Consider the following 22979-nt stretch of genomic DNA (forward strand, 5'->3'; position numbering starts at 1 on the left):
GACACTTAAACAATCACTTATTACATAGGTTTTAACATTCACACACTGACTAAGTGATATCATTATAGCATTCTCTGTCAATCCCATCTTCTCATGTCATATAAGAGAGTGTGGTGAGCTAACACTGTATGTGCAATATTTTGCAGCATCACTTATTCACATTCATTCCTCAGTATTGCTAACCCCAGAGTCCCCATACAGGGCTGAAAGCCTGAAATGTGAGTTCAGACCTTGGTATTGTCCTGATTGTCCTTTATGCCGGCCTTGTGCACCCTCATGCTGTCAAAATCAGAGGGAACGTCAAAGAACAGCTTGTCGTCAAAGCAGAACTCGTCAGACGGCGAGGAGAGACAGGGCAGCTTCAGTGCGAAGCCGGTCAGCACCCCACCGACAGCGGCTGCCCCGATAGTAGAGAAGATAGCTGCCACCTGGTAGAGGGCTTGCTCCTTGGTGGTGCGCCCCAGGCCGGGTGTCAGCCCTGGGATCAGCTGCTGTAGCTCTAGGAGCTTTGGGTCTCCTTCTATGGGTGCACAGTGGGCGAAGATCTGGTACATGCTGGGGCCATAGGTTTCCTCGTTGGCCATGAGGATGGCACAAATGCCGGCCATGCAGGATATGAGGCCGGTGAGGCCGTGGAGATTGTGGATGCCACACTGGTCTTGGATCCTGAAGCGGCGGGCCAGGAACGGGGTGAGGTATCTGTATCCCATGAAGCAGGCTGTACAGCCCATGATCCCAAGGGCGTAGGCGGCTGCAGGGGAGATCATCATGTCCACAGAGGCCCCAACAGTCACACCACCCGCCAGAGTCACATTCTGAATGTCGGCCATGGTGAGCTTGCCTCTCTTGTTGAATACGGCAGATAAGGCGAAAGCAGTCATCGTTGAGGAGCTGAGGCCTATGAAGGTGTGCAGGACGGCCCTGTGCTGGTCATCACCCTTTAAGGTCAGAGCCGAGTTGAAAGAGGGCCAGAACACCCAGAGAAACAAGGTTCCCATCACCGACAGGATGTCTGACTGGTAACTGGTAATCTCATTGACGTGGCCGTCATTCAGGCTAGGCCGATACAGCACAAACGTGACCCCCAACCCAAAGTAACATGCAAACAGGTGGATGAGGATGGAGCCACCTGCGTCATTGATCTTTAGGTACTTCAGCACAGCCCACTCTGTCACGGCAAAGATAGGGACCTCTAGCAGGGCCATGACCAGCAGCTGCACCGGACTGGTCTTTCCCAGCACCGCCCCGAAGGAGATGAGCACCACGGCACAGGCAAACTCAGCATTGAGCAGGTTGATGACCCCAAGGTGGATCTTTCCATCAGAGTAGAACTGGAAATAGCCCTGAATCAAGATGGCCCACTGGATGGTGAAGGTGGCTGTTAAGAAGTTGAAGACCATCCCGCTGAAGCCGTAGAGCCGCAGGAAGGCCAGCAGGCAGCCGAAGCCGATGAAGATCATCACCTGCACATCCGCGAAGAAGGGATAGTCCCGATACAGGGAGTTGTCCATAGGGTTGGTCTCATTGTTCTGAAACTTGGCGTTGGCATTGTCGTCGTAGGTGACAAAGCCGGCAAAGAGACCAAGGAAAACCACTTCCATCAACAGTACCAGCACTGGCAAGCGCACCCTCAGGCTAGTGGACTTATTCATGGTGGAATGGACATCTCACAGAGACCAATTACTCTAGCAGCTGCACTCTCCCCCTCCCTTTATACCTCTCCTGCCAAATAAAGATTGGCTACCGGCATTGGGCAGAGAGCAGACACGCACACCGCACAGCTACACAGGACTCCACATCTCTACCACTGAGGACAGGGTTGTACTTTGGTCCCTCAAATTGCCCACAGTATCATTTTTACAAGCCAGTATGTTCTACAGTTTCACAGAACAATGTGTACTAATGAAATGATTACAGTTTCAGATCAAATAAATTGTTAGGCTAGTAGCCATGCAGGGTCTATTTTGAATAAATAAGGGAAATGGTTTTTCAGAAGTTTTTTATGGTTTTTCTTAACTTCCCGAATGTTTGTTACTGTAAGCCTCAAATTAGTTTATATTGTGAAAGGGATAGTACTGGAAAAAGAACTGAGCTAATGAGCTAATGCCTTAAAGGTATTATAGCAGGGGCGCAACTTTGGTTTTAGAAGTGGGGGGGACACTTCTAAACATTATCCAAACAGCCTACCAGACCGCTCAGAGGCGTCCGCATGGTCCTAAAGCACACAGCTGCCATCTTTTGTATCACATTCCAATGATAAAACTGGGGGGACAAAAATGCAATTTCAGAATGTGTGGAGGACATGTCACAACACCCCCCCCCCCCCCGCCCTGCAGTTATACTGCATTCTTACTGCAGTTACACTGCAACATTACCGCAGTAAAAAAAAACAGTGTTCTTTTGGACACAGTATTTGCAGTATACAGCAGTTATACTGCAGTGTACTGCATTTGTACTACACACTGACCGCATCTTTTTTCGTAAGGGACAGCACAATATATTCAACAAAATATTCCAAATCAAGTGGAAAAAGGGTTGCACCTCTTCAAGAAAGCATGTATTACTGCAGTGGATGAGAAAATACCTTTGCTTTAGCACCTATCAGTGAAATTGTGCTGGGTTGGTTAGCAAGTGGTTTTACAAACTTTGATGGTTTTACAAACTTCTACAAAGTGCTGTTTCCAAGTTGTGTCCTTCATTTGTGTGAATATGTTGATATCTAGTGGGCATATATAGACATTACAGGAAATCGATATTTACAACAGTGGTCCTGGGGCCTCATTTAGAACAGTTGCATAAATTTCACACTACATTTCTGAACGAGCATTAAAACTCTGCCTGGACAACGCCTGCTTTGAAAGGCTGGTCATGACTCACATCAACAGCATCATCCCAGATACCTAGACCCTCTCCAATTCGCATACCTCCCCAACAGATCCACAGATCCACGTCTGCCACGCTGATCCTCAACACTGCGGCCCCTCAGGGGGGCGTGCTTAGTCCCCTCCTGTACTCACTGTTCACCTACGACTGCGTGGCCAAACACGACTCCAACACCATCATTAAGTTTGCTGACGACACAACAGTGGTAGGCCTGATCACCGACAACGATGAGACAGCCTATAGGGAGGAGGTCAGAGACCTGGCAGTGTGGTGCCAGGACAACAATCTCTCCCTCAATGTGAGCAAGACAAAGGAGCTGATCGTGGACTACAGGGAAAGGCGGGCCAAACAGGCCCCCATTAACATCGACGGGGCTGTAGTGGAGTGGGTCGAGAGTTTCAAATTCCTTGGTGTCCACATCACCAACAAACTATCATGGTCCAAACACACCAAGACAGTCGGGAAGAGGGCACGACAACACCTTTTCCCCCTCAGGAGACTGAAAAGATTTGGCATGGGTCCCCAGATCCTCAAAAAGCATCCTGACCGGTTGCATCACCGCCTGGTATGGCAACTGCTTGGCATCTGACCATAAGGGCGCTACAGAGGGTAGTGCGTACGGCCCAGTACATCACTGGGGCCAAGCTTCCTGCCATCCAGGACCTATATACTAGGCGGTGTCAGAGGAAAGCCCAAAAAAATTGTCAAAGACTCCAGTCACCCAAGTCATAGACTGTTCTCTCTGCTACCGTACGGCAAGCAGTACGTCTAGGTCCAAAAGGCTCCTTAACAACTTCTACCCCCAAGCCATAAGACTGCTGAACAATTAATCAAATAACCACCCGGACTATTTACATTGACCCCCCCCCCCCCCCCCCCCCCTCCATTTGTTTTTACACTGCTGCTACCCGCTGTCTATTATCTATGCATAGTCACTTTACCCCTACCTACATGTACAAATTACCTCAAATAACCTGTACCCCGCACATTGACTCGGTACCGGTACCTCCTATATATAGCCTCATTATTGTTATTTTATTGTGTTACTTTTTACTTTAGTTTATTTGGTAAATATTTTCTTAACTCTTTCTTGAACTGCATTGTTGGTTAAGGGCTTGTAAGTAAGCATTTCACGGTAAGGTCTAAACCTGTTGCATTCGGCGCATGTGACAAGTAAAGTTTGATTTGATTGATTTGAGATCCTCTCAAGCTCTGTCAGGTTGGATGGGGAGCGTCACTGCACAGCTATTTTCTAGTCACTCCAGAGATGTTCGATAAGGTTCAAGTCCGGGCTCTGGCTGGGCCACTCAAGGACATCCAGAGACTTGTCCCGAAGCCACTCCTGCGTTGTCTTAGCTGTGTGCTTAGGGTCGTTGTCCTGTTGGAACGTTAACCTTCGCCCCAGTCTGAGGTCCTGAGCGCTCTGGAGCAGGTTTTCATCAAGGATCTCTCTGTACTTTGCGCCATTCATCTTTCCCTCGATCCTGATAAGTCTCCCAGTCCCTGCCACTGAAAAACATCCCCACAGCATGATGCTGCCACCACCATGCTTCACCGTAGGGATGGTTCCAGGTTTCGTCCAGACGTGACGCTTGGCATTCAGGCCAAAGAGTTCAATCTTGGTTTCATCAGACCAGAGAATCTTGTTTCTCATGGTCTGAGAGTCCTTTAGGTGCCTTTTGGCAAACTCCAAGCGGGCTGTCATGTGCCTTTTACTGAGGAGTGGCTTCATTCTGGCCACTCTACCATAAAGGCCTGATTGGTGGAGTGCTGCAGAGATGGTTGTCCTTCTGGAAGGTTCTCCCATCTCCACAGAGCAACTCTGGAGCTCTGTCAGAGTGACCATCGGGTTCTTGGTCACCTCCCTGACCAAGGCCCTTCTCACCCGATTGCTCAGTTTGGCCGGGCGGCTAGCTCTAGGAAGAGTCTTGGTGGTTCCAAACTTCTTCCATTTAAGAATGATAGAGGCCACTGTGTTCTTGGGGACCTTGAATGCTGCAGACATTTTTTGGTACCCTTCCCCAGATCTGTGCCTTGACACAATCCTGTCTCGGAGCTCTACGGACAATTCCTTCGACCTCATGGCTTGGTTTTTGCTCTGACATACACTGTCAACTGTGGGACCCTATATAGACAGGTGTGTGCCTTTCCAAATCATGTCCAATCAATTGAATTTACCACAGGTGGACTCCAATCAAGTTGTAGAAACATCTCAAGGATGCACCTGAGCTCAATTTCGAGTCTCATTGCAAAGGGTCTGAATACTATTGTAAATGTGATATTTCAGTTGTTTCTTTTTAATACATTTGCAAAAATTCTAAAAACCTGTTTTCACTTCGTCATTATGGGCTATTGTGTGTAGACTGATGATGGGAAAAAACCAATTTAATCAATTTTAGAATTAGGCTGTAACGTAACAAAATGTGGAAAAAGTCAAGGGGTCTGAATACTTTCTGAATACACTGTATAGGCATATATACTATAAAATATATACGCAACATTTAAAGTGTTTCATGACTTGAAATACAAGATCCCAGAAATGTTCCACATACACAAAAACCTTATTTCAAATATTGTGCACAAATTTGTTTACATCCCTGTTAGTGAGCATTTTATCCTTTGCCAAGATAATCCATCCACCTGACAGACGTGGCATATCAAGAAGCTGATTAAACAGCTTGATCATTACACAGGTGCACCTTGTGCTGGGGACAATAAAAGGACACTCTAAAATGTGCAGTTTTGTCACACAACACAATGCCACAGCTGTCTAAACTTTTGAGGGAGCATGCAATTGGCATGCTGACTGCACTAATGTCCACCGGACCTGTTGCCAGAGAATTGAATGTTCATTTCTCTACCATAAGTTGCCTCCAACGTTGTTTTAGGGAATTTGGTAGTATGTCCAACCGGCCTCACAACCCCAGACCACGTGTAACCACGCCAGCCCAGGACCTCCACATCCGGCTTCTTCACCTGCAGGATCATCTGAGACCAGCCACCCGGACAGCTGATGAAACTGAGGAGTATATCTCTCTGTAATAAAGCCCTTTTGTGGGGAAAAAATAATTCTGATTGGCCCACCCATTGCTGCGCACTTGTTCTGTCATGTAAAATCCATAGCTTAGGGCCTAAGGAATGTATTTCAATTGACTGATTTCCTTATATGAACTGTAGCTCAGTAAAATCGTTGAAATTGTTGCATGTTGTGTTTATATTTTTGTTCAGTATACATAAAAGGTTATTTTATTTGGTTCTTTAAAGCAAGTCTACCCCAGGAGTGAGAGTGGGCTGAGGTTGAATTTCACCTTAATGCGCCACTGATGGTGACTCACCAAACCCCTTTGTATAGGATCATGCACGTTCTGTTTTTTGGCTCGTGGGGAGGGGTTGGCATGTAGAAATAAGCGTACCGGCCACTCGCTTGTTAGATACAAATGGCTCATATGCCTCATATTTAGTTGCCTAGATTTTCCCATGACTATGAAAGCTTACTTTGAAGTGTTGCATCATTTCCAATCGTTTAAGGAACATAAAATATAGGATGCACACCCCTTTAGATTATTAGATATGGGTGTTATTCTGATGATGTAGGCCTATGTCTCTGATAAAGCTGTGGCTTTCCTTGATCTAACCTTATAAAAATGATTAGACTTAGTTAGCTATTTCATTTGGGATGAAATGTAGACTACATTTCTGTATTGAAATAAATAAATACAAAAAAAAGACCTATGCATAATTGTAGCCTAAACTTGTTATTAATAGAGCTCGCCAACTTGTAGTCCTAAAAACCGCAAATGACTTACCTCTGGTTCGTTCAGCCATTTCTATTGGGAAAATGAACAGGGAAAGATTATTGTTTTGGGATAAAAGCCGAAAAAAAGGTCTGAGGTTAACACAGGCTTAGTAGATATTATATGTTTTGTTCTAAGATATTTTATCAGTCAGTTAGCATGACCTTTATGAATTATGAAGCCTTTTGTGTGCTTTATGTGCTTTTTTTTATTACATACATGCTTCAAAATTCACAAAAAGTTACGTTAGCTAATGAAGATTATCTCATAGAACGAAACGTATAACATCTCCTAAGCCTGTGTTTACCACAGACCTTATTTTCGGCGTTTATCCCAAAACCCTTCATTTTCCCATAGGCTTTGTCCAGCGAACCATGGCTGAGTAGTGCCTACAAAAAGACGCCATTACTATTGCAGAGATGATAGCCTCATGAGCCTAACATTTTGGCTCTGTAAGTGACATTTATCTTCAATAGACTAATATTGTAGCTAGCTATGTATGCATTTGGCATTTTAATAGGTACAATTACTCAGGTAATTGGAATAATGTTCAACATGACAGTGTCTGAACGTCGGTGTCACATTCCCACAATGCATTGCAATGCCAACGAAGGCAAATCTGACCATTGCCTAGTCGTCAACATGGCCACCAGTGTTTGACACAGCTGACATAGTTCTTCTCAATGGATGTCAATTGAGCAGACACATATTATCCATACATTTTTACGAACTAGCTAAGCAAACGAAACAGCGCGTTCTTTAGCTTCTACAATACCCAGCCTGGTAAGAGACTACGAGCTAGCAGTAGCACACTAGGAGTTAACATCAGATAGCTAGCTAACGTTAGATCTCTTCAGATACACAATATCATACTTAGACTATTGAATGATATTTAGCTTTCTAGTTGCTGTCAGTTCGTATTTTCATTGTTTTCGAATTTTGTTAATTATTTCACTAGGTATGTCTTTCAAAGTCTGTATAAGGCTTCCTACGTTAGCTAGCAACGGTATTGCTTTGATGCCGGCTTGGTTGGTGATAACAGAGGAAGATAGGACGTGATTTCCGTGTAAGATTGCTAATAATTACTCTCTTCAGTGTCAGTCAAAATGGCAAGCCCAAGGACCAGAAGAGTTTTGAAGGAAGTGAGAACCCAGGAGGAAAACAACGTGAGTAGCTAGCTAGCTAACGTTAGCTAACGACGTTAGCTTGCTGTTTGACCAGTAACGTAGTTAGCTGGCTTAGTCACGACTTGATTGCCCAACGGGCCAAGGCTAAACTAGCAAAGGTTTTAAATGGACACTGAAATTAAGACCTTTAGGCTGAACAATCTCTGTTGAGATATTCAATGTGATAGTGTCCACAGGCGTGTTTTCAATATCGACATCAAATAGTGAGCCAACATTTCCCCCTCTCTCTTTTCTCAGCTTTGCTTTGAATGTGGGGGCTTCAACCCTCAGTGGGTGAGTGTGACCTATGGGATCTGGATTTGTCTGGAGTGTTCTGGCAAACACAGAGGCTTGGGAGTACACCTTAGGCGAGTAACTTCTATGTTCCAAAAGGCCGATTTTTCTGATTGTGTTGGGATTTATGCTTGCCTGCAGAGGCTTGTTTGTGCATGAATGTCACAATCCTCCACTGTTGAATCTCTTATCCTGAATAAGTAATTGTTCAAGCCTTCAGCCATGCCCTTCTAAGATGATGATTACCAGTTATATTCTTTGTTAACCCACCATACCCACCAAGTCATCCACATTTCTTCTTTCCTGTCAAGTTGGTTTGGAAGTATTGATCCCCTAATGTGATCTCTGTACTGTAGTTTTGTGCGCTCTGTTACCATGGACAAGTGGAAGGACATTGAGCTGGAGAAGATGAAGGCGGGAGGGAATGGAAAGTTCCGTATGTTTCTGGAACTCCAAGATGATTACGATGCCACCTGGACCATGCAGGACAAATATAACAGCAGACCTGCTGCACTTTTCAGAGACAAGGTAAGGAATCCTCCCTTTTGAGTCATTATTTTAATGGTCATGCACATAATAACGTTGCTGGGGACACTCCAAATCAAATTTCTGAATTGCCAATGCTAATATCAGACAGTACATCAATAATGGGCTCACTCACTGAAATGCATGCCTCTTTATTCCATTGACAGGTTGCAACCATTGCAGAGGGGAAGGAGTGGTCTATTGAAACTTCCTCTGCCAAGGACTGGACTCCACCTCAGGCTAAGACCGGACTTTCGTCGTCTCATCGGTAAGGGTGAAAAGAGTGTTATTTTATATAGCTAAAGTATTCAATTACTTGAATATTTCCAAAGTACTCATTTCCAATATTATCACATCTCATAATAATCTGTGATTGTTTTTCCATTGTAGCTCAGGGGGCCTGGGCCAGAACTCGGGAAAACCTTCAGACAAGGTGTTTGAGGACTGGTTGAGTGATGATGTGAACTCTTATCAGAGGTGAGACCATTGTATCCATGAATCGCTTGTCTCTGAGGCAGATGTTGATTCCATTGCTTCCCACAGTTGTGTCAAGTTGGCTGGATGCCCTTTGGGTGGTGGACCATTCTTGATACACACAGGAAACTGTTGAACATGAAAAACCCAGCACCGTTGCAGGTCTTCACACAAACTGGTGCTCCTGGCACCTACTACCATACCCCATTCAAAGTCACTTAAATATTTTGTCTTGTCCATTCACACTTTGAATGGCACACATACACAATCCATGTATCAAGGCTTAAAAATCCTTCTTTAATCTCTAAGTATTCAGACCCCTTGACCTATTCCACATTTTGTTACGTTACAGCCTTATTGTAAAAATGATTAAATTATCCCCATAATGATGAAGTGAAAACAGGTTTTTAGATATTTTAGCAAATTTATAAAAAAAAAAAACGGAAACATCTTATTTACATAGGCATTCAGACCCTTTGCTATGAGACGCAAAATTGAGCTCACGTGCATCCTGTTTCCATTGATCATCCTTGAGATTTTTCTACAACTTGATTGGAGTCCACCTGTGGTAAATTCAATTGATTGGACATGATTTGGAAAGGAACACACCTGTCTATATAAGGTCCCACAGTTCACAGTGCATGTCAGAGCAAAAACCAAGCCATGAAGTCGAAGGAATTGTCCATAGAGCTCCGAGACAAGATTGTGTCGAGGCACAGATCTGGGGAAGGGTACCAAAACATTTCTGCAGCATTGATGGTCCCCAAGAACACAGTGGCCTACGTCATTCTAAATGGAAGAAGTTTGGAACCACCAAGACTCTTCCTAGAGCTGGCCGCCCGGCCAAACTGAGCAACCGGGGGAGAAGGGCGTTGGTCAGAGAGGTGACCAAGAACCCGATGGTCACTCTGACAGAGCTCCAGAGTTTCTTACATTTTACATTTTACATTTTAGTCATTTAGCAGACGCTCTTATCCAGAGCGACTTACAGTTAGTGAGTGCATACATGTTTTTATTTTTTTTCATATGAACCCACATGTGTAATATATGTGTAATATGCCATTTAGCAGACGCTTCCATCCAAAGCGACTTACAGTCATGCGTGCACACATTCTACACATGGGTGGGGGAATCGAACCCACCACCCCGGCTCCACAAGCGGCACGCTCCACCAGCTGAGCCACAAAGGACCACAGCTGTTGGGACTGATGCATGCTCAATTCTGAGGATGTTAAACCCACAAGTTAACAAAAGTGGTGGAAACATGTTACGAGAGAACCTCACAAGAATACATTTACAGCATCATAGACAAGTAAAAATGCACAAAATTCTCACTTTTCTTTCACGTTAAGAAAAAACTTGTGATTTGTCTCCTGGTGTCTGGCCCAATTGAACAGTGTTCAGACATGGTGAATTCTGCAGAGGTCTCTTTTTTTAGAATCAAAGTGGACTTCAAACAAAAGTACACTAAAAGCTTTCGCATTGGAAGCAGTGACACAGGAAACGACTAGTTTCACATTCGCAGCCTGTGAAGGAATTGTCCATTTAACTGATGATTTACGACATCCCTGCCGGCCAAACCCTCCCCTACCCTGGACGACGCTGGGCCAATTGTGCGCCGCCCCATGGGTCTCCCGGTCGCAGCCGGCTGCGACAGTGCCCGGACTCGAACCAGGATCTCTAGTGGCACAGCTAAGGCAGTGCCTTAGACCACTGCGCCACTCGGGAGCCTACCAGAGTGGCCTACCATCAAAAACAATGGAGAAAATGCATCCCATAACAGTTTAACATGGAAATAACAGTTCTATCATTCAGCCCACAGTAGCAGCCAATGTGTGCTACACTCCGTGAGACTTTTGAAACAAGTGGGACTTGACATGAACCTTTTTAGCCAGTTGTCCTTCAGACCAAGAGGTGAGATGTCTAGAAATTAACTTGTTTTGAGCTCTTGTAGGAAGTCTACACTCCCCCAGCTTATCAGAAATGAGATTATAACTCAATAAGGAATATGATTAAACACGCTTTTGAATAAATGTGTAAAATAAAAAGGCTTTGATCCCAAAACAAGAGCATCTACTCGCAAAACGCTTGTGCCTGTCTAAGCAATAGAGTCCTCCTCCGATGCGCTCGGGATTTATGGTATTACCGGTTTAGTACACAAGGGGTGCCAAAAAGTCCAGATAACTCATCCAAGGTCTAGGACTTCTCAAACAGGGCAGAAAGCTAACACCATATGATGCCCCGTCTCCTTATTAATTCAGCCACTTACTGAGATAACTAGCAAGTTAAACTTAGAGGTGGTGTTAATGCAGAATTCAGTTTTTTTCATGCAGGAAAAATATATAAAACGCATAAGCAATATCTTGCTGCGTTTTGTAAATGTTTACCAAAATGCTTCTTATTGTAATTTCTGCATCAGACTATGTGTAGCTACTTGGTACTGTTCTTGGTGTAGCCAGCCTGACTGTTCTCCAGGTGTAGCCAGCCTGACTGTTCTCGGTGTAGCCAGCTGACTGTTCTCCAGGTGTAGCCAGCTGACTGTTCTCGGTGTAGCCAGCTGACTGTTCTCGGTGTATCCAGCCTGACTGTTCTCGGTGTAGCCAGCCTGACTGTTCTCGGTGTAGCCAGCTGACTGTTCTCGGTGTAGCCAGCCTGACTGTTCTCGGTGTAGCCAGCCTGACTGTTCTCCAGGTGAACGCAATATTAACTGTGGAGATGGGAGAACCTTCCAGAATGGAAGCCACTCCTCAGTAAAAGGCACATGACAGCCCACTTGGAGTTTGCCAAAAGGCACCTAAAGGACTCTCAGACCATGAGAAACAAGATTCTCTGGTCTGATGAAACCAAGATTGAACTCTTTGGCCTGAATGCCAAGCGTCACGTCTGGAGGAAACCTGGCACCATCCAGGTGAAGCATGGTGGTGGCAGCATCATGCTGTGGGGATGTTTTTCAGCGGCAGAGACTGGTGCTGAAAATCGAGGGAGATCGAGGGAAAGATGAATGGCGCAAAGTACAGAGAGATCCTTGATAAAAACCTTCTCCAGAGTGCTCAGAACCTCAGACTGTGGCGAAGGTTCACCTTCCAACAGGGCAATGACCCTAAGCACACAGCCAAGACAATGCAGGAGTGGCTTCGGGACAAGTGTCTGAATGTCCTGAGTGGCCCAGCCAGAGCATGGACTTGAACCTGAGCGAACATCTCTGGGGAGACCTAAAAATAGCTGTGCAGCGACGCTCCCTATCCAACCTGACGGAGCTTGAGAGGATCTGCAGAGAAGAATGAGGAAGACTAGAGGCTGTAATCGCTGCCAAAGGTGCTTCAACAAAGTACTGAGTAAAGGGTCTGAATACTTATGTAAATGTGATTTTTCAGTTTATTTTTAATACATTTGCAAAACATTTTAAAAACCTGTTTTTGCTTAGTCGTTATGGGGTATTGTATGTAGATTGTTGAGGGGAAAAAACAATTTAATCAATTTTAGAATAAGGCTGTAACTTAACAAAACATGGAAAAAGTCAAGGGGTCTGAATACTTTCCGACTGCACTGTATTCATATTGTATGCAGAAAGCACAGGGTCTAAATCCAAAAGTAAGATGGCACAGAGCACATTTTACTATTGTTTAAAGATCACTTGAATCTGATTTTGTCTTATATACACTGCTCAAAAAAATTAAGGGAACACTTAAACAACACAATGTAACTCCAAGTCAATCACACTTCTGTGAAATCAAACTGTCCACTTAGGAAGCAACACTGATTGACAATACATTTCACATGCTGTTGTGCAAATGGAATAGACAACAGGTGGAAATTATAGGCAATTAGTAAGACACCCCCAATAAAGAAGTGGTTCTGCAGGTGGTGACCACAGACCACTTCTCAGTTCCTATGCTTCCTGGCTGATGTTTTGGTTACTTTTGAATGCTGGCGGTGCTTTCACTCTAGTGGTAGCATGAAACGGAGTCGACAACCCACACAAGTGGCTCAGGTAGTGCAGCTCATCCAGGATGGCACATCAATGCGAGCTGTGGCAAGAAGGTTTGCTGTGTCTGTCAGCGTAGTGTCCAGAGCATGGAGGCGCTACCAGGAGACAGGCCAGTACATCAGGAGACGTGGAGGAGGCCGTAGGAGGGCAACAACCCAGCAGCAGGACTGCTACCTCCGCCTTTGTGCAAGGAGGAGCAGGAGGAGCACTGCCAGAGCCCTGCAAAATGACCTCCAGCAGGCCACAAATGTGCATGTGTCTAATCAAACGGTCAGAAACAGACTCCATGAGTGTGGTATGAGGGCCCGACGTCCACAGGTGGGGGTTGTGCTTACAGCCCAACACCGTGCAGGACATTTGGCATTTGCTAGAGAACACCAAGATTGGCAAATTCGCCACTGGCGCCCTGTGCTCTTCACAGATGAAAGCAGGTTCACACTGAGCACATGTGACAGAGTCTGGAGACGTCGTGGAGAACGTTCTGCTGCCTGCAACATCCTCCAGCATGACCGGTTTGGCGGTGGGTCAGTCATGGTTTGGGGTGGCATTTCTTTGGGGGGCCGCACAGCCCTCCATGTGCTCGCCAGAGGTAGCCTGACTGCCATTAGGTACAGAGATGAGATCCTCAGACCCCTTGTGAGACCATATGCTGGTGCGGTTGGCCCTGTGTTCCTCCTAATGCAAGACAATGCTAGACCTCATGTGGCTGGAGTGTGTCAGCAGTTCCTGCAAGAGGAAGGCATTGATGCTATGGACTGGCCCGCCCGTTCCCCAGACCTGAATCCAATTGAGCACATCTGGGACATCATGTCTCGCTCCATCCACCAACGCCACGTTGCACCACAGACTGTCCAGGAGTTGGCGGATGCTTTAGTCCAGGTCTGGGAGGAGATCCCTCAGGAGACCATCCGCCACCTCATCAGGAGCATGCCCAGGCGTTGTAGGGAGGTCATACAGGCACGTGGAGGCCACACACACTACTGAGCCTCATTTTGACTTGTTTTAAGAACATTACATCAAAGTTGGATCAGCCTGTAGTGTGGTTTTCCACTTTAATTTTGAGGGTGACTCCAAATCCAGACCTCCATGGGTTGATACATTTGATTTCCATTGATAATTTGTGTGATTTTGTTGTCAGCACATTCAACTATGTAAAGAAAAAAAGTATTTAATAAGATTATTTCATTCATTCAGATCTAGGATGTGTTGTTTAAGTGTTCCCTTTATTTTTTTGAGCAATGTATATTCACCCCCCTTGGCATTTTTCCTATTTTGTTGCCTTACAACCTGAAATTAAAATTGTATCATTTGATTTTGGCAGCGATTACAGCCTCTAGGCTTTATTGACTTAGGTGGGGGTGAATAGTTATGCACGCTCAAGTTCTGTTTTGTTGTCTTTGTTGTTTGTTTCACAAAACATTTTTTTTTTGCATCTTCAAAGTTGTAGGCATGTTGTGTAAATCAAATGATACAAACCCCCAAAAAATCAATTTTAATTCCAGGTTGTAATGCAACAAAATAGGAAAATCGCCAAGGGGGATGAATACTTTTGCAAGGCACTGTATTCTTAACCGTAATTATAACTAACAACTTTCAATACTTTTTCTGTAAATGCTCAACCAAAATATAGCACAGGGTCTTAATTCAAAAGTAAGATACCACAAAGTACACATTTTTACTTTTGCTTAAAGATCAATTTCATCCATATTTTTCATTTTTTCTTTCCTGCTGGGACCACCCATACGCGTATGAATGTTTGTAAGTCACGTTACATAAAAGCATCTGCTAAATGGCATATTATATATTATGTTTTTCTCACCTTATGAAGACTTATAATTTATGCAAACATCCCATTTCCCCTGTAGTGGTGGCGGTTATAGTGGGAATCAGGAGAACCGCTATGTTGGCTTTGGGAATACACCGACCCCAGAGAAGAAGGAGGATGATGTCCTGAACAACGCTCTATCTTCCATCTACTCGGTACGGCAGTAATATGGCACAGCATCTGGGAATCTGCATAGCCCTGAAGTAAAGGGGGTTCCCAAATGGCTCCCTATATTTGGGACACAGACATGGAGTTTAAGGTATCTGTCATGGTGACTCGTGTGTGTCCATTTGGGACGCAGACATGGAGTTTAAGATATCGGCCGTGGTGACTCGTGTGACATGTTTTGTTTTGTTTGATAGGGCTGGAGCAATTTCACAATCGGAGCAAGCAAAATTGCAGCAGTCGCCAAAGATAATGTAAGTATTTCCAAGGAAAGCTGTTATCCTGTCACAGAACTTAATTTCACTGTTTATTAATAGCTTTTTCCCCACCTTTTCACTGAAACAGACTGCAAAACTTGCAACCTCAGCAACTCTAAAGGTATGACTTTCTTTTATTAAACAGTTATTAAATAGTACCTGATTGCTTAGCACCACTTTTTGAAAACTTTTTTTACTAGCATAATTTTGCAACTTACTGTACATGTGTATGAAAATGTATGCACTCACTAACTGTAAGTCGCTCTGGATAAGAGCGTCTGCTAAATGACTTAAATGTAAATGTGCTTTAAAAACGTGTATTTAGATTAGACTATTTACATGGATGTGTAGATTTAACCTTACAAGTCTGAGATGCCATTTAATAAAGTTGATCAAGACGTGATTATGTAAATCCCCTTTTGATGAATAAGGAAACCATTATTATGCTCATGCTCGCATGACTCAAGTAATATATAGGTTTCAAAGTTTATTCACCACGTGCACAGGATAAAACAGTACAGTGAAGTTCTTACCTTCAGAGCTCTTTTCAACAATGCAGTAATGATGCTAAGAATAATAATAATAATAAGAACTACGATGAGAGTTAAAGAAACACGAGAATGCAAGTGTATATGCAGGTCAGTGCCAGTACCTTATTCAATGTACAGGGGTACTGGAGTAGTTGAGGTGGGTTTATACATACAAAGTCACTGGTAGTATGAAATACATGTAAACAGGGCTGAAAGGTGACTGGTAGCAGAAATGTATACATTGAATTTACAAAACATTAGGAACACCTTCCTAATATTGAGTTGCACGTCGAAAGCGTTCCACAGGTATGTTGGCCCATGCTGACTCCAATGCTTCCCACGGTTGTGTCAAGTTGACTGGATGTCCTTTTGGTGGTGGACCATTCTTGATACACAGGAAACGGTTGAGCGTGAAAAACCCAGCAGCGTTGCAGTTCTTGACACAAACCGGTGCGCCCTAGCACCAACTACCATACCCCGTTCAAAGGCACTTAAATATTTTGTCTTGCCCTCTGAATGGCACACATACACAATCCATGTCTCAAGGCTTAAAAATCCTTCTTTAATCTGTCTCCTCCCCTTCATCTAGCTACATTGATTGAAGTGGATTTAACAAGTGACATCAAATAAGGGATCACAGCTTTTACCTGGTCAGTCTGTCATTAAAAGAGCTGGTGTTCTTAATGTTTTGTATACTCTGTATAAATACTTATGGTAATATACTAATGGTAATATATACTGTACATGTAAACAAGAGTAATAGAGACCAGTAGCAGGGTAAATACTAATGGTAATGGAAATCAATAATCAATGGACGGCAGCGTAAAGGAGTAATACATCTAATCAATAATCATTTTAGCAGTAACAGTTGTCTGAGTGGGTGGAGACCCGTGGATGGGCATGTAGTCAGTGTGGATAGTCATGATGAGCTGCTAAAGATAAATAGTTCTAGCCCCTTCTCTCAGGAAATACCAAGCTAGGGTAATTGATTTGAGTGATAAGACATTTTCATTTATCATAATTCAACCATAGCAATGTATTGGTTAAGAGGCTCAACCTCCTAATTCCATGTTATGTACCCACAGAAAAATTATTATTCTAGAACTTAATTCTAATTCTATGGATGCGCCACTGTATGTGATTCCCTCTGCAGCAGAAACAGCAGTGCAAATGTTTAGCCTTTAGATCTCATGGAACATAGATTTTTTTTCTCACAGGTTTCCCTTTTATTTTTGCTCATAAATGAACTGGACATACAGTACCAGTCAAGTTTGGACACACCTACTCATTCAAGGGCTTTTCTTAATTTTTTACATTTTTTTTTACATTGAAGAATAATTGTGAAGACATCAAAACTATGAAATAACACATGGAATCATGTAGTAACCAAAAAAGTGTTAAACAAATCAAATTATATATTTTATATTTGAGATTATTCAAATAGCCACCCTTTGCCTTGATGACAGCTTTGTACACGCTTGGCATTCTCTCAACCAGCTTCACCTGGAATGCTTTTCCAACAGTCTTGAAGGAGTTCCCACATGCTGAGCACTTGTTGGCTGCTTTTCCTTCACTCTGCTGTCCGACTCATCCCAAACCATCTCAATTGGGTTGAGGTCAGGTGATTGTGGAGGCCAGGTCATCTGATGCAGCACTCATCACCCTCCTACTTGGTAAAATAGCCCTTACACAGCCTGGAGGTGTGTTGGGTCATTGTCCTGTTGAAAAACAAATGATAGTCCTACTAAGCCCAAACCAGATGGGATGGCGTATCGCTGCAGAATGCTGTGGTAGCCATGCTTGTTAAGTGTGCCTTGAATTCTAAATATGTCACCAGCAAAGCACTACACATGCAGAGATCAACCGTTCACCCAAACCGCGTCTCACAAAGGCACGGCGGTTTGAACCAAAAATCTCAAATTTGGACTCCAGACCAAAGGACACATTTCCACCGGTCTAATGTTCATTGCTCGTGTTCCTTGGCCCAAGCAGGTCTCTTCTTCTTATTGGTGTCCTTTTAGTAGTGTTTTCTTTTCAGCAATTCGACCATGAAGGCCTGATTCACACAGTCCCCTCTGAACAGCTTATGTTGAGATGTGTCTGTTACTTGAACTCTGTGAAGCATTTATTTGGGCTGCAATTTCTGAGGCTGGTAACTACTGAACTTATCCTCTGCAGCAGAGGTAACTCTGGGTCTTCCATTCCTGTGGCGGTCCTCATGAGAGCCAGTTTCATCATAGTGCTTGATGGTTTTTGCGACTGCACTTGAAGAAACCTTCAATGTTCTTGAAATGTTCTGTATTGTGGCGCAGTGGTCTAAGGCACTGCATTGCAGTGCTAACTGTGCCACTAGAGATCCTGGTTCGAATCCAGGCTCTGTCACCGCCGGCCGCGACCGGGAGACTCATGGGCGGCGCACAATTGGCCCAGCGTCGTCCAGGGTAGGGGAGGGAATGGCCGGCAGGGATGTAGCTCAGTTGATAGAGCATGGCGTTTGCAACGCCAGGGTTGTGGGTTCGATTCCCACGGTGGGCCAGTATAAAAAAAATATGTATTCACTAACTGTAAGTCGCTCTGGATAAGAGCGTCTGCTAAATGACTAAAATGTAAATGTATTGACTGACCTTCATGTCTTAAAGTAATGATGGACTGTCGTTTCTCTTTGCTTATTTGAGCTGTTCTTGCCATAATATGGACTTGGTCTTTTACCAAATAGGGCTATCTTCTGTATACCCCCCCTACCTTGTCACAACACAACTGATTGGCTGAAACGCATTAAGAAGGAAAGACATTCCACAAATTAACTTTTAAGAAGGCACACCTGTTAATTGAAATACATTCCAGGTGACTACCTCATGAAGCTGGTTGAGAGAATGCCAAGAGTGTGCAAAGCTGTTAAGGCAAAGGGTGGCTATTTAAAGAATCTCAAATATAAAATAGATACTTTTAGTTGTTTAACACTTATTTGGTTACTACAAATTCCATATGTGTTATTTCATAGTTTTGATGTCTTCACTATTATTCTACAATGTAAAAATAAAGAAAAACCCTTGAATGAGCAGGTGTGTCCAAACTTTTGACTGGTAGTGTAAATAATTGACCTTATTCTGTGAACATTACTGTAGTTTGAACTTTTTTCGCTTTTTTAACTTCCTCGCTTTCTCTGGACGTAGTTAAGGGGCTATAAGCCGCCCCCTGAGCCGGTAAAATCAATAACAAATGCATGCTCTTTGTCCATATAATACCTGCATATCTCATTTACAAATTGTTTTTATGAATGTATTCATTCCCACCCAAAGCTTGTTGGCTGGTCATCGGTGTCCTGTGTGAAAATGACCAAACCCATTCCTGTGAAATGGTGGATACGTACAGTTATCCAAACCAGTAGTGTTACTTTGAGCTTTTGCTTGGCTGCAGACAGAAAAACCTATTGTCCTGTCTTGTTTTTTTTTTATGTTGATGGATAATCTTGGTCACTTTCACTTTAGTGGCTCATTAAGACCAAATGGTTGAGAACTAATTTAAGGAGTATGAACATTCCTGTCATTTACAAAGAAAGAAATCTTGGCATAATAATGAACACGATGACCACTTCTTTTCTACTCACCAACCATAGGGTTAGCCATCCATGCATGACCTTTCCATTGCTCAGTTCACTTTGAGGGTCGGTCAGCCGTCCGTCTGCTGTGCTGACTGTGCTCGTTTAATGTCCTAGTGAATGGAATGACAGTTCCCTCGCCTGCCTCAGCTGCCTGCTACTCAGAAACTCTGTCAGTGTCTTGCATTGTCGAACTGTTCTGTTTGTTTAATTCACACATCTTCTCCCTGTCACTCCCAACTAGGCCACAGAGTTAGGACAGACATTAAATGAGAATGTTATCAAACCTACCCACGAAAAGGTAACATTGTTTGAAGTTAAAGTTAATAGGCTAATATGCTTCATAGAAGCAGCTTAAAATTAGATGTGCATTGTGTCCTTTGGAATGTGTCTGCTCTAGTGACTGACTATAGTGTGCACTGTGCATGTGTAATAGCTAATTGCTTGATGTAGATAAATTCCACATAGCTTCTTAAAATGGGTGTTTTCAAATCTATCTTGGCTGAGACTAACAGAAATCACCTACTGTCTCCTTATAAGTAGGCTAATCACCACATTTATTAATGTAACCGTTCACGATCAGAAATACTGCCTGAGATAGCCTAGGTGGTGATGTCTTGATTTACACACCCACCTCTTGATGCTGTAAGTTGTCTCAATTTCCATTAACGGTGATTTGGCTTGTCCAGGTAAAAGATGGCAAGTTGCTAGATGACATGTCCGTCGGCATTGCTGGGCTGGCATCCAAGGTAGGAGAAGGCAGACCTCTGCCACACTGCAAACCTACAACCAGTCTCCTAAGTAAGGGTCGTGGGAAGCTATGCATTCATTAGGAATTAGCAAGGCAAAATACGCAGGTGCTGTCATCACATTACTTACCTTGAAAAGGAGACTGGTTTCGGTGTGTTGATGTACATTTTGAAGATATTCATGCAATTTTGTCTCCCATTTCTCTTGCTGCCATTGTTATTCTGGTGGTGAGTACTGTGTAGATTGAACTGTACTTATATTAACCTTTGCTTAAGTCAGTAATGAACTGTTGTGATGAATAGAGGTCAATGATTAGGTTAAAAGGTCATATTTTGACTGGAATCTGATAGACATGATTGTAAACTTGTTTTGGTGAGTGTTGCAGACTTATCAACATTTCATGTCTATCCATGTTTTCTCGATTTTGTTTGACATGTGTGCCCTCTTCTCAGGTTCAGGATGCTGGTGCAAAAGGCTGGAAAGATATGACTGACTTCTTTGCTGGAAAGCCAGAGGACGGGTAAATCCAAATTATTAAATTCATCTGGAATTTGGCATAGTGTCAGTTGAGGGTCTTTATTTCTGAGATGACCGTCTCCCCTCTTTGTGATGAACCCTCTCCCACAGGTCCGAAGGAGAGAGCTACCAGAACATGGACGCCACTGAGGGTTACCAGGTCAACTCCTCAGGCCCAGAACTAGGCCAGGCCCCTGCGCAGGACTTCTGGAAGACCTTTGGCAGCACCAGCTCCTCCAAGCCCAAGAAGTCCCCCAGCAGCGACAGTTGGACCAACGTCGACAACTCTGCCACCGAGAAGAAGAGCTCCGACAACTGGGGCTCGGAGGCGGCATCCAACAACAAACACAGCACTGGAGACCGCTGGGAGGCCTGGGACAACAACTGGGACAATGCTGCTGTCGGAGAGGCCAAGGGCAAGAAAAGCCCCGCCCCCGCCAAACCTGCTGAGGAAACCTGGGACAATGCAGACTGGTAGAGGCCTCACTCACAATCCTCCCCAGCTCTATTTCTCCCTTTTCCTCTATTCCCTTCACCACTTTCTCTCTTTCCTTCCTTCTCACAGGCACTTTTACAGTTGCACAGTTCTGTCTCTAACCTGGGTTGAGTTCAATGCCAGTTCAGTATGTATTTATCGCTCAATAAGAATTAATTGAAATGGAATTGAGCTCAACGCATACTGAGTATTCCTGAATATTTACAAACTTTAAAGGTTGCAGTCTATTTAATTTAGCTGGATGTGTGTAAATAATATTTTATTTTAATTAATTACAGGAGTTAAAAAATCTAAATGTGTGCAGAGTCATAATCATGTCATATTTAAAGTTGTCTCCATATTAGAAGGCAGGTTGCCATCTTGGTTTTATGAGTCTATTGTCAGACATTAAATACATCATCCTCAACTAAAGATGGCAGCAGTCACCTACTCAACCAGAGTTTCTAGAGCGAGAGGAGCCCTGTCTGTCTATGGTTATCCCATGAGAAACAGGGATTTCAACTTTCTGAGTTTCCACATTCACTTTATGCATAATGAAATTGACAGGGAACTGGAATCAAGTTTAGTGTGCTACCATGTAAAGCCAGCATCCCTTGCACCCCAACAGTGCTGTCTGTGTTGACTAAAACTTACGGTCAAAATGTTATTTTGTGTGTCAATTTACGACTGCAGCTAACCTTGGTATGATGATGCTTAACATTGTGCAATGGCGTTACATGTATAAATGTAGTTGCTGGATTCATGTGATGCAAGTACAGTATTTGAACTATCTTTTTATTTCCATTCTCAGCCCTCTTCATTGAAACCTGAAGAGAAAGCTCTTATGAGTCGGTGCAACTTGGTTATTTTGATGAGGAACAGGTGATAAGTACATTTAGGTTTTAATACAACCTAGTCTAAAAAGCGGTTGATAGTATAAAAAGTACTATTCCACCACCCAATCAGTGGTTGTCGATCGCATGGCATTAATCTCATCAGCTAACTGTAATATACGTTATCATGTGTTAATGTATTGTGTGTGTGTTGGGAACTGGACACATTTGTTTTTGGAATAGGGTCTATAACTCTGACTTATGGTTCATTGCAAGTAGGCTATGTAATACTGCCAAACCTGTGGGACCACCACAGCAAACTTCTGTGACCTCAGTAAACTTCAGTTGACCCTCAGGGGGCTCTAGTATAGTCTAGTTGCGTCTATTGTCCTCTTAACACACACCAAAAAAAAAAAACTTTCTCAGTAAGCTGAGCTTTTCAGTCTGTGTTAAGTGTTGCTTCCAAGTTTTCATGAGTTGATAAGTGCGGCTACTTGACCAGAGATACTGTTTATCATAATATTGAATCATACGATGGGCAAAGAACACATCTCAGGCCAGTCATGTAAGAAGCTTTGATACGAAGAAAGTTTGATACGATCAGTCACTTCTCAAGGAGTGCGGTTGAATACTGCCAATTTGAAAGAAAGCTTTTCGCTGGACTTTTAAGATGAGCCAGATGTTTTACATTGAAGTGCAAACTTCAGCCATGTAGGCCAGGCCTAATCCCTTGCCCCTGTTGTTCGATTAAAAGTTGTGTTCCTATGCAGGGGGTTAAATTGGCATTTCTGTGTCCTCTGAATTGCTGGCTTTTCCATAGTCATTTTTCACAGATTAGCCTAGTTCCTACTGTTTACTGTCTCCCCTAGTAATGTCTCCCATTGGAACTCTCAATTTCACCTCTGT

The 22979-nt window shown here is 43.6% G+C and overlaps 2 protein-coding genes across 3 annotated transcripts; one reads left to right on the top strand and one right to left on the bottom strand.

The window, feature by feature from the left end:
- Window positions 1-224: 224 nt before the first annotated feature.
- Window positions 225-1652, bottom strand: LOC311138825 (ammonium transporter Rh type B-like; the record flags this gene model as incomplete). Its single annotated transcript, XM_084173633.1, has 1 exon — window positions 225-1652. One exon carries the CDS (start codon window positions 1650-1652, stop codon window positions 225-227), a length of 1428 nt encoding a protein of 475 aa, XP_084029759.1.
- Window positions 1653-7298: 5646 nt separating this feature from the next.
- LOC311138737 (ADP-ribosylation factor GTPase-activating protein 1-like) lies at window positions 7299-22441 on the top strand. Of its 2 annotated transcripts, XM_084173539.1 has the most exons (13): window positions 7299-7460; window positions 7773-7843; window positions 8102-8211; window positions 8494-8665; window positions 8830-8930; window positions 9053-9139; window positions 14990-15104; window positions 15312-15368; window positions 15460-15492; window positions 19744-19800; window positions 20189-20248; window positions 20702-20769; window positions 20877-22441. In XM_084173539.1, the coding sequence occupies exons 2-13, from the start codon at window positions 7784-7786 to the stop codon at window positions 21241-21243; spliced, it is 1287 nt and encodes a 428-aa protein (XP_084029665.1). In that variant the 5' UTR covers window positions 7299-7460; window positions 7773-7783; the 3' UTR covers window positions 21244-22441. The 2 variants fall into 2 exon arrangements, with proteins under 2 accessions (XP_084029665.1, XP_084029666.1); XM_084173540.1 differs by lacking the exon at window positions 19744-19800 and having other exon boundaries at window positions 7310-7460.
- Window positions 22442-22979: the final 538 nt, after the last annotated feature.

Source organism: Coregonus lavaretus, assembly GCF_964263955.1.
Source record: "Coregonus lavaretus genome assembly, chromosome: 12".
NCBI lineage: Eukaryota > Metazoa > Chordata > Actinopteri > Salmoniformes > Salmonidae > Coregonus > Coregonus lavaretus.

Bases quoted from the DNA above. Each gene is read 5' to 3' on its own strand.
- LOC311138737 (XM_084173539.1), top strand. From the start codon at position 7,784: ATGGCAAGCCCAAGGACCAGAAGAGTTTTGAAGGAAGTGAGAACCCAG. The intron at 7,844-8,101 runs GTGAGTAGCTAG...CTCTTTTCTCAG, and splicing joins GAACCCAGGAGGAAAACAAC to CTTTGCTTTGAATGTGGGGG. The intron at 20,770-20,876 runs GTAAATCCAAAT...CCTCTCCCACAG, and splicing joins GCTGGAAAGCCAGAGGACGG to GTCCGAAGGAGAGAGCTACC.